General features: G+C 38.5%; 1 protein-coding gene across 1 annotated transcript; it reads right to left on the reverse strand.

Annotated features, from left to right (window-relative positions):
• Positions 1-10,097: 10,097 nt before the first annotated feature.
• Positions 10,098-11,846, reverse strand: LOC131942495 (piggyBac transposable element-derived protein 4-like). The gene has a single exon (XM_059302398.1). The coding sequence runs from the start codon at positions 11,844-11,846 to the stop codon at positions 10,098-10,100; it is 1,749 nt and encodes a 582-aa protein (XP_059158381.1).
• Between the last annotated feature and the right edge of the window lie 796 nt (positions 11,847-12,642).

A 12,642-nucleotide genomic window follows, 5' to 3' on the forward strand; every position in this document is an offset into this window, starting at 1 on the left:
TTCATTTCTCGCGGTTGATAAATTCTGTCTAATCTAGATTTTGTGTTATGTCCTTTGTTTGTATGGGTGAATTGGGTTTTTCCTGGGTGGTGTGCCCTAAATGTGTCTATTAAGTTGAAGTGGCTTTTTATGTTATTTATGATGTCTGTGCTAGGTTTATCTTTTCTCATTCGGCTAGTCTGTCTATTTTCCGGTCCTGTAGTGTCTTGTCTGTCCTCTATGTTGTTGAAGTCACCTGCTGGTATAATATTTTGTTGCCTGTAGTTTGTCGTCAGTATTTTTTCCAGGTCTGTAAAGAAGGGTTCGTCCTTTGTGCTGCTGTTTGGGCCGTGTATGTTTACTATTGATATTTCTGTGTTTCGTTGTGTGAGTGTTACTATGTTTAGTTTTCCTTTTCTGACTGTGTATGTATCTGTTATGTTGAAATCTTCATTTATGATGAGTGTTGATGTTCCGCTGCCTATATTTTGTGTGCTTAGGCTGTGGTGTGCTTGTATTGTTCCTAATCTGCGTGTGTATTTGTCTGCTTGATATAGGCTTTGGAAATTTGTTTCTTGTAGTGTGAGAATGTCTATGTTGTATGTGTGGATGAGGTGTCTAATGTACTTTTCCTTGTTGTGTGTGCCGCGTATGTTTAGTGTAAGTAGTGTTATTGTTTCCATGGGTTTTGTTTGGCCTCGGATGTCTCACCTGTTTTGGTTTGCTTGTGATTGTCTGGGCTGTTGGCTTCTTCGTTAATTCTTTTTGTTGATGATCTTTCCTGATATATGAATGTTTTCTGCCCATGGTCACTTTGGCTTTGTTTCTTATCACTGTAGAAGCGTAATTGCAGAGTCGTTGTCTCTGGTTTATTTGTTTCTTTTCTCTGTCGTTTCTTCTCTTTTTTTTTTCTTTTTCTTGCTGGTTGCTTGTACCCATGGTTCCTCTCCTGCTTGGCCGTCTTCCTTTTGTGTTTTTTCTTCTTCTTCTTCGTGTGTAGTCTCAGTGTCTCTGTCCTCGTCTTCTTCACTGGTGTAGCTTCCTTCTGTGCTGTAATCTTCGATTTCCACAAACCTTCCCTTTCCGTCTATCTCAATGTTATCTCTCTCCCTTATGAATTGACTTCTACATGCCGCAGGCCCATGTTTAGTAGTGCCACAAAGAGGGCAGACTGTTCTTCTTCCATTTATTTGTAACAGTAGAGTGTGACTTTCACCGCCTAATTCTACATCTAGGAAGTGGGGGAGGTCTTCTGTTTTTGAAATTGGCTGGAAGTCGATCAACCACCGTTATCGGTTCCTCTGCTACGCTTATTGATTTTAGTATGTCAATGACTATTTGGGATGTGTAGGTTGGTGGCACCCATTTTAACTGTCCTCTTAGCCCTTTTTTGTCGACGTGTGTTAGCAGAATACTGGCGCAAAGGCTGGTATTGTGTGCTATTTCTCTAAGATGCAGAGATTTGTATAACAGTTCTGATTTAAGTGTCGTATACCATTCCGTGGGCTTCCCTAGGTTATATACATTCACAATCTGATCTTCTTGTAATTTTAACTCTGTACACAAATTCTCTTCTATTAGAGTTTCATCAATCCTAATGTTTTTTTTACCTTTTATCACACATCGGAGTGTGTTTGGGGGGTGTTTCCCCAGGGGTGTTGCGATCTTTATTTGTATTCTGCGGAACAGAGTTCCACTCACACTGTGTGTTTCACTGTTGGAAGTTGCGGTGGTCTGCCTGACCTGTTTCAACATTTTTTCCACTTCCTTGAACCTCTCTTGGACTTTTATTACTTCTGTTTCTAGTTCCATTTCGAATAACAGTTTCTGAGCCCCGTGGGGGCACGTTTGTATCCCACGAAAAACAGTAGTTAGGCACAATACACAAATGTCACAAACATTTTTAACTTTTTACAGTTTTTATGCAGGACTGTTCGTAATAATCCAATATTGAATTTTTTTTTCCTGTGTTGATGAACAATTTTTTTTTTTTTTTTTTTTTTTTAGGGTTAATTTTTTTTAATGAGGTAGATTATACAAAAGCTAAAATGTCTAGCTGCAGTGTTATGCTTAAACAAACCCACCCTATTGCACAACCCCTTAGCAAAAATGAAATCATTTTTTCCCTTTCTTAAATGCTACTAGCTAAAACGTATGCAATAGGGTGGTCACTGCATTAACATAAAATATGTCCACAGTGTGGGCACTCTTTAGCGACTTGGTCACTTGGGCTAAAGGTAACAGCTTTTCTGTTACTCAAATTACTGCCATCATCCTGTCTTCCACGTCTTTGGCGCAATTTCATATCATCTCTTTCTCTTAATCCGCCACTCCTTTTTTCTTGACAAGCTGAACTGCTTTCAACTTCTTCCGCTGGGCTTGATGCAGGCCTCTCCTCCTCACTTTTTATTATCTCCTCAATAAACAAACGTTTTTCATCCAGGGCAGTGAGAAGGGTGTTTAAAGTATCACTCTGTGCCTGTGCAGATGTGACAAAATTTCTGCTGGACTTGTCCAAGAAATAGATGGTGTTTTCTAGCAATATAGACCTTTCTAAGACAGCATCCCTTGTATATTCAGAGAATTCATCCTTCAGCTCAGTTAAAGCCGTAACCATGCTTTGGCACTGTCTGTCCACCAGTAAAGCTGTTGTTTGTTTCTTAGCGACTGCTAACAGCTCTGACTGCTAACAGCTCTGACGTGTCAGCATGGTTTGTATCTGAACCTATAGATATATAAGACTCCACTTTTCACCCAAACTGCATGATCAACTCTGCCATCCATGATTGACAATTTATCTTGCATGAGAATGCTATGATTGTAGATCCAACCCATAGGTAATGACATAAGCAAGCTCTACACCAAATTTTAAGTACTTTACTTATGGTTTCACAAAATTATTTACAAAAAATGTAGAAATGTAATAAAATATTAATAATTTTTTTTTTTAAATTGTTGCTATACATATATTCCTCAAATTAAATGCTGTATTATATCTAAAGAAACATTTCAGGGTTTAAAAATTTCAGTTTTGGGATTGAGTTTTAGGATATGATTCACTTAAAAAATGAGTGACACCCCTAAAAATTGTCTGCTTTTTTGTGGTTTAATTAAATTTAATTTGACATGTTTATATTCAATGGTTATGCATGTTGAAATTTATATGAAAAATAGCAGGGAATTTCTTTGAATAGCAGGGAATTTTCTGGTCAAAAAATTGTGGGAACCCTGGTTTCTGTAATTCTGTTAGAACTATCTTCTAATAGAAGTTCTATAGAAGTTCTATAACTGAGCTCACGTCTAACATTAAATTGTCCATCTTTTTCTGTGGATCACACGTTTCTGTCCACTGGTTCGCTATATGAATGTGTTTTGGGCTGATGGCTTCTTACTTGTGTTCTATGATTCATGTCATTCTCAACTTGAAATTGTTTGACACCTCTGATGTTGCCTAGGATGAGATCGTGTGGACCATATCTGAAAATGGCAGCTGCTACTTTTCTTGTTGCTGCTGGCGTACTGATCTGAATCATGGCTGTTGGCCAAATATATGTCATGCCTCGTGAACTCTGGAACATGTTCTGCCTGTATATTGGTGTCTTCTAACAAAGGAGCTTCTAACCGCCATTTTTGAGCATTGTGTGTTACTTATAGATCGTGCAAATCTGTTGTTAATCATGGCTGTAAATGTGTCTTTCCTGTTGCTGGCTTCACTGAAAGATGTAATGTATGCTGTTCTATAGAATGGTCTACTGTATCGACGTCTATTATGTAAGCCCTGCTAGGGGGGGGGGATCACTAAAATCTATCTACCCTTCCCTAGGCTTATCTATTACTGTCCGGTCCGTGCAAGTCCGGTTACCCAGACTGGTTAATCCTTAACCTTAGTCTAAATTTAAAAAACAAAAAAAAACTTTAACAATTTAATAAAATTTATTGTACACATTGAACCAATGATAAAATTGAATAAAAAAAGAATAGATAAAAAAACTACTGACACAAAACCAAACAATTTACACACAACAACCAGAACTTAAAACAGAATGTAACAAAACAATTTATATACAACAAAACAGAAACAGAGCTCAATGAAACAAAACACCCAATTTCGGACCACCGTCCATACACCACATAAATGTGACACAGAAACTCTTCATCACACACTGGCCTCGACATTCCAGCAGAATGTCCCTCCCTGTCCACACACCACATTCACGAACAAAAAAACCAATACTACGCACAAGAAAATAGTCCCTAATGCAATAATAAGTAATATTCAGGACTTAAAGCAAAGTGGAGCCACACTCCTTAAACAACGACACACTAGATCCCCTTGTTTTGATCCAACACGTATTCACCCTTTTGTAATAAAATAATTAAATAACTCCCCAGCCCCTTACAATTATACTGTACATTCTGCTGTAGTCTATCATAATATAATTTCCTACAATTAACTTTTATGTGACCAAACACCCAATTACGGACCACCGTCCATACACCACATAAATGTGACACAGAAGCTCTTCAACACACAGGCCTCGACATTCCAGCAGAATGTCCCTCCCATCGTTGAAACGATAAAGAGGTACGTTCTACCATAGATCTGTCAGTCGAATGAACCTGTGCTTTCACTATTTATTTACAAGATTTAGTTACTACACTGTTCTTTCCAGCACAGAAGTTCAGCATACGATTCTCTTTACCAAGTCGGGTTTATATGAGTCTTCATAGCACAGTCTTTGAGGCTAACTGTTGTTGTTTCGCTGCTCCATCAAATGTTATGCCTGCTATATCTTAATACTTGATTACATATACGGCATCACCCCAAGACTACTAGAACAAGACTCCTTTCTAACTTCTTCCCCGGGAACAACAAACTAAAACTAAAACATCACTTTCTTGCATACCGCTCTTTGCGTACCGCGTCACACTTTCACTGGTTCAATATATGGCCGCATCATCAATCATGCCACCAATTTGCCTAGTGAAACATACAGCATAACACCTACTATCTTTTTTGGAGCTTAATAAGTTCCAAAAGGTTACCTTTATTTAATTTAATTTCTCCTAAGCCTTGAGATGCATGATGGCCCCTAATCCCAGTTTTCCCAAATATAGAACTGCATACTTTCTAGTATTACTCTTTTTTTTTAATTTCCATATTTTTCTACTGTTAAAATGTCACATATTATTGTTCTGTCTTTATAAAGTGGAATTTTGTAATCTTGTGATTTTCAGAGTTTTCATGTTTGTCAATTTTGTCGGGACATTTTGCAAAGTTCTAACAACCCAATTTTGGATCACCCCAAGTGTCTGACTTATGTTTAAAAAGCCAACAAGCAAAACAAATCATATTATTTGCCTTGAACGAATATACTAGTCAGTGTCGTATTATTTTCTGACCCCATATCGTTATTTTCCTTTACCAATAGGCACTAAAATGGTGTGACCAGTTACATTTGTGGGAAAAATCTTTAAAGATATCTTTGAGACTTGGTTGACAAGGATAAAACTCTAGATCCGGTGTTACGTGTGTATCACAAAACAAAAATAAAAAAAGATTTGTAGGATTTTCCAGATTTGTATAAATAGCATTAAGTTTGACTTGCTCTGTTTTTTGTCAGCATCGTCTTCTAAAATCTCTATGGACTATACCTTAATGTCTTGAGTCTCGACAACTTGATTCTGCATATGAGATGATGTGGTTGCCTGTATATTTAGTGCTCGGGTACTTTCAGACACGTTGACTCCTGGTTGTGTTGTTGAAGTTGTTGCAGCTTGAAAAATATGTCTGCAATTTGGCCCATTTGGATGATGCTTTTTGGCAACCTGAAATGTCTTTCAATTTCTTCCTCTCCCACCCTCAATTTCCTTTCTTTATTGGTTTTCTTTTCATTTAATAACCTTAACTAACGAATACTAAGTGCCACTGTTGTCTTGGTCGCAATATATTTAGTTTGACACACCAAAGAATTTAAATGGGGCAATTACCTTTTGATATTTACTCACTATTCAAAACTAATAATTAGCCGATAATCAGCTATGCGATCAGTGTGGGTTTAAGTTTTTTTTTTTAAATACAAAATATGCCTTAGTCATATTTAATCTAGTAAAATAAATATTGGCAGTTTTTAGCAGAAAATTGAAAGTCCTGTTGCACCAAGAAGACCATCCCTTGGAAACCATCTGACAATTCTCCACTTTATTTAGTTAAACCCAGTCTTAAAAGTAAAAATCACTAGTTGAAATGTAGCAGCATAAGTATTATAACCACATACATATTATCAGTTTATGTCGAATATAATTTTAAAAACACATGAATTAATAATAAACCAATGTTATTAATAAAAAAAAACTTAATAATTTAATAATAACACCCTTTAGTGTGAGCTACAAGAAATAAAATAAAATCAAAGCTTAATAATTGACATGGTTACAAATATTCACTTCTTTTAAGGCGATTTTCTTTGACTTTTATCCTCTTCTGTTTTCTCCTCTCTTTTTCTTTTTCTTGGATTGACTTCACCTTGTGTTGATGTACCAGATTGTGGTGGAACATCCTGATCAGTAGTATTGGAAAGACGTGCCATTGTCTGTGATCTTGTGGAATATCCTGTCTGATTCTGTACTTGTTGTTGAACCAGTGTTTTCTTTAGTGGCCAGCCAATTCCGAAAGTCCTTTTTGATTTCGTCTAGAAATGATCCATACGATCTGAACTGACCCATTCCACTATGCCCCAACAACCCAACCTGAGCATCAGAACCTCTCACTGAAAATTTAACCCTGAGGTTCGGTCCAAAGGCAAACCCTAAATGACACTGCTGGCAAACGTTAGTGAGTGTGCAAATCACCTGTTGCCTATTGTTGGACTTTTCCATCAAAAGAGTAACAGGCGAGCCATCATATGGAGAATTACAAATATTTACTTCTTTGAAGGCGATTTTCTTTGACTTTTACCCTCTTGTTTTCTCCTCTTTTTCTTTTTCTTAAATTGACTTCACCTTGTGTTGATGTACCAGATTGTGGTGGAACATCCTGATCAGTAGTATTGGAAAGACGTGCCATTGTCTGTGATCTTGTGGAATATCCTGTCTGATTCTGTACTTGTTGTTGAACCAGTGTTTTCTTTAGTGGCCAGCCAATTCCGAAAGTCCTTTTTGATTTCGTCTAGAAATGATCCATACGATCTGAACTGACCCATTCCACTATGCCCCAACAACCCAACCTGAGCATCAGAACCTCTCACTGAAAATTTAACCCTGAGGTTCTGTCCAAAGGCAAACCCTAAATGACACTGCTGGCAAACATTAGTGAGTGTGCAAATCACCTGTTGCCTATTGTTGGACTTTTCCATCAAAAGAGTAACAGGCGAGCCATCATATGGAGGATTACAAATATTCACTTCTTTGAAGGCGATTTTCTTTGACTTTAACCCTCTTGTTTTCTCCTCTTTTTCTTTTTCTTGGATTGACTTCACCTTGTGTTGATGTACCAGATTGTGGTGGAACATCCTGATCAGTAGTATTGGAAAGACGTGCCATTGTCTGTGATCTTGTGGAATATCCTGTCTGATTCTGTACTTGTTGTTGAACCAGTGTTTTCTTAAGTGGCCAGCCAATTCCGAAAGTCCTTTTTGATTTCGTCTAGAAATGATCCATACGATCTGAACTGACCCATTCCACTATGCCCCAACAACCCAACCTGAGCATCAGAACCTCTCACTGAAAATTTAACCCTGAGGTTCGGTCCAAAGGCAAACCCTAAATGACACTGCTGGCAAACGTTAGTGAGTGTGCAAATCACCTGTTGCCTATTGTTGGACTTTTCCATCAAAAGAGTAACAGGCGAGCCATCATATGGAGAATTACAAATATTCACTTCTTTGAAGGCGATTTTCTTTGACTTTTACCCTCTTGTTTTCTCCTCTTTTTCTTTTTCTTGGATTGACTTCACCTTGTGTTGATGTACCAGATTGTGGTGGAACATCCTGATCAGTAGTATTGGAAAGACGTGCCATTGTCTGTGATCTTGTGGAATATCCTGTCTGATTCTGTACTTGTTTTTGAACCAGTGTTTTCTTTAGTGGCCAGCCAATTCCGAAAGTCCTTTTTGATTTCGTCTAGAAATGATCCATACGATCTGAACTGACCCATTCCACTATGCCCCAACAACCCAACCTGAGCATCAGAACCTCTCACTGAAAATTTAACCCTGAGGTTCTGTCCAAAGGCAAACCCTAAATGACACTGCTGGCAAACATTAGTGAGTGTGCAAATCACCTGTTGCCTATTGTTGGACTTTTCCATCAAAAGAGTAACAGGCGAGCCATCATATGGAGGATTACAAATATTCACTTCTTTGAAGGCGATTTTCTTTGACTTTTACCCTCTTGTTTTCTCCTCTTTTTCTTTTTCTTGTATTGACTTCACCTTGTGTTGATGTACCAGATTGTGGTGGAACATCCTGATCAGTAGTATTGGAAAGACGTGCCATTGTCTGTGATCTTGTGGAATATCCTGTCTGATTCTGTACTTGTTGTTGAACCAGTGTTTTCTTAAGTGGCCAGCCAATTCCGAAAGTCCTTTTTGATTTCGTCTAGAAATGATCCATACGATCTGAACTGACCCATTCCACTATGCCCCAACAACCCAACCTGAGCATCAGAACCTCTCACTGAAAATTTAACCCTGAGGTTCTGTCCAAAGGCAAACCCTAAATGACACTGCTGGCAAACATTAGTGAGTGTGCAAATCACCTGTTGCCTATTGTTGGACTTTTCCATCAAAAGAGTAACAGGCGAGCCATCATATGGAGAATTACACTTCTTTGAAGGCGATTTTCTTTGACTTTTACCCTCTTGTTTTCTCCTCTCTTTTTCTTGGATTGACTTCACCTTGTGTTGATGTACCAGATTGTGGTGGAACATCCTGATCAGTAGTATTGGAAAGACGTGCCATTGTCTGTGATCTTGTGGAATATCCTGTCTGATTCTGTACTTGTTGTTGAACCAGTGTTTTCTTTAGTGGCCAGCCAATTCCGAAAGTCCTTTTTGATTTCGTCTAGAAATGATCCATACGATCTGAACTGACCCATGCCACTATGCCCCAACAACCCAACCTGAGCATCAGAACCTCTCACTGAAAATTTAACCCTGAGGTTCGGTCCAAAGGCAAACCCTAAATGACACTGCTGGCAAACGTTAGTGAGTGTGCAAATCACCTGTTGCCTATTGTTGGACTTTTCCATCAAAAGAGTAACAGGCGAGCCATCATATGGAGAATTTAAATCGATGACGGCTGAAACCAGGTAACATCCTATGGCACCTGTTTTTAAATTCCTGGGATTTTGAACAGTGACGTTCAACAATGTAAGGGGCATAGCATCAGCATGGTACAACACCATACTGGAGGGCTGTCAGCTACTGTAGGACAGCTATTCTTGTGTGCAGACTTACTGTACGGGATTCTAGATTCTAGATCTAAATGGATTCTAAATTCTACGTCTGAACATAATTTGACTACATTAGTTTGTTTTGTAAAAATCAGTTTTATTTTATCTCTACTATCATCATCATCACTCCTTTTTGGCCCCTGGGGAGCAAAGGGCTGCAACCACACATCTCCAGCGGACACGGTTTTGGGCTGCTCCTCTAATCTGTGCCCATGAGAGCCCAGCTGTTTTCGCCTCCTCCTCAACCGTTCTCTTCCATGTTTTCCTTGGCCGGCCCACCCTCCTTTTCCCCTGGAGATTCCAGTCCAATGCATGTTTTGCGATGTTTTCTTTTTCTTTTCTTAACAAGTGTCCGATCCATCCCCATTTACGGGCCTTAACCCATTCAATCCCGGCCACTCCGAAATATTATACTCTGAAATCCCAGCCAAAGGGGAATAACTCCGCACTTTACACTGGTTGGTTCAGGAAAAAATTGATAGCAACTCTATCTTACACCATAAATACAAGAAATAAAGTGCATTGTATTAAGTATTGAATGCTCCACATGAAAGATTATCATTGGATAATTTTGTTTTGCATTAATTTATGTGCCAGTCAATCAAATGATGTAATGACAGAAAAAATTGAAGTAAAAAGTCACATAAACCTTTAAAGAACATTTTTGTTATAGATTATTGTGGAATATAGCAAAGCAATGTCCTTTACACAAATGTACTTTGCAGAGGAGGCATCCATTAGAGGTTTCTATGGGCCTATTTGTGGGGGTCTTTCTTTTAGACCTAGAACACTCGTAGCATGTTTTTTTCCTGCCGAACATTCTGTTTGGCTGATGTTTTGTGTTGTCCAGTGTGGTTGTGCCAGTGGCTGCAGGGATGTCAGTTGCTGCACGTTGCCGAACAGAAGATCCAGCCATGAGCTGATGACAAAGATCAAGGCGAAACTCTAGGTGTGTCTTAGGTTTCTGCCCAGGATGTCTCTGCATAAACTGTTTTTTATAAATTATGTAAGAGTTTATTGTGGCAACCTGAAGTAAAAACCACACCAGAGACCTCCACCATTTCCTGCTTCTCCTGCCAATGGGATAGTATGATCTCAGTTGATCATGTAGATCTACACCACCCATACCCTTGTTGTATGTGAATACTGGTGTAGGTATCTGCACATCCACACGTCCACCAGCAGTGGTTCGCTGTGTTGTTGACATAGTGGGTTGTGCATTTGTAGATAAAACCTGCACTGGCCTCTTGTCATGAAAAAAGCAAGCAACTAGGTTTCCTATTTGTCGAAACCGGACTCCAGTTTCAGTTGCTGACTTTTTTAGCTTGAGGTTTTTAAATTCTTTAGGCCAACCTTTTCGTGAGGGTCTAATGGTCGCACACGAGTAAGTGTCTCTCTGAAGCAAGTCCTCAGCTAACTTGACACTTGTGAAATAGTTGTCATAGTAAAAATGGTGGTACTTGTCTAGGAAAGGCTCACCCATTTTAAAAACAACATGATAACTCAGTCCATTGGGCATTTTCACATTTGATTTCCCCATGTACACATCAAAGTTATACAAATAACCAGAATGTGGATCAGCAGCGCACCACAACTTGATACCCCAGGGACTTGGCTTATTTTTTATGTACTGTTTGAACACAAGCCTTCCAGTGTAGGCTACCATTGCTTCATCAATAGAAATATCCTTCTCTGGCTTCAAACTTTTAAGAGAATTATTGAGGACAGTGTCAAAGAGTGGTCGGACTTTGAAAATAGGATCATGTCCAACAGTCCCCCGAGGTATAAATACAGCGTTGTTGTTCAGGTGAAAATACTTAGCAATTGCTACGTATCGATTCCTTGACATAACTTTGGACACTGCTGGAACATTTAGTAGGTCATTTGTAGACCAATAGAGTTTATAATGGGGCAACTGATGAATGCCAAACATAAAGTTTATGTACATGAACAGTTTGATGTCTGCAATATCCACAGGCTTCCATGTTGTATCTGGTTTTATAAGAGCTCGTTCCAATGCATAGCGGTTTGTTTCAGTAACACAGTGTCCATAAAACTCTTCAGGAATAAATACTGAAAAGTAATCAAATGCTGTGAAAGAATCATCAGCATTTATTGTAGTACAAGGTCCAACATGTTCAACGAAATCGTGAAGCTGTACCTCAGTCAAAATCGTTGACCAGTCTCGATCACCATCTTCATTGAATTGTTCATTCCTTCTTGGCCTAGTGCCCTCACCATCACTACTAGAACTAGCATCATCATCACTAAAATGCACATTCCCACTTTCTTCATCATTTATTAATTCATAGTCTACATCAGACTCTTCATCGTTATCAAACTGATCAATATCCTCATCCAAATGAGAGGGTCCAGCGCCATCATTTATCAAACTTGTAAGAAAATTGAAAGCCATTTTTTAAAACTACGATATCTCCGAGATGGATCAATGTAATTGAAATTAAATTTTTTAGTAATCTCCCCTGGCCTCGTCTAGTCTCGCAGACGTGAGATTTCGTTTTTATAGGCTACAGTTCCGTAGCTGTTTATCAACGCCTGAGCCGTGTATTTTGCGGCCGGATTTGGCCGTTGCGGGATTGACGCGGTAGCGGCCGGATACGGCCGTTATGGGATTGAATGGGTTAATATCATTCTCTATTGGCTGTTGTTTTAAAATTTGCCACAGGTCTTTGTTTGGTATTTTGTCTCGCTATCTTATTTTGAGTATATGTCGTAAGCATTTGTTTACGAACGCCTGTAGCCTATCAGTATTTGTCTTCGTAACCCTCCAGGTCTCCGAGCCATAGAGTAGCACTGCCTTAATATTCGTGTTGAAAATCCCAATTTTGCTCCGGAAAAGACTCCTTAATCCCTAGTCGGTCAAAAGAATATGAACCATAAAAGCTTTGTATAAGTAATGGTGTCTCGTGTTATGATTATTTGTATGTTTTTTATTTATATTATTAATTTTAAATACATTTCCTTTTTATAAAATGTCATTCTTTAGTAAGTACTTTATAAAAAAAATAACAATTGAGAGAAATAATTGCTTTTTAATTTATTTTGGTACAAATCTATTAAAAGGAGCTTATGAGCGCACCCCTATTTGACTATTTGAAAAAGTAAAATAATTCATGGAAGTGGCTTGAACGTTTGCTTATCTTTGATAAGTTTGATTGTAGGAGAAAGAGGTTCGGCTTTCAGAGTGGTTT

Source organism: Physella acuta, unplaced genomic scaffold (assembly GCF_028476545.2).
Source record: "Physella acuta isolate Inbredline_101_S28 unplaced genomic scaffold, ASM2847654v3 ptg000409l, whole genome shotgun sequence".
NCBI lineage: Eukaryota > Metazoa > Mollusca > Gastropoda > Physidae > Physella > Physella acuta.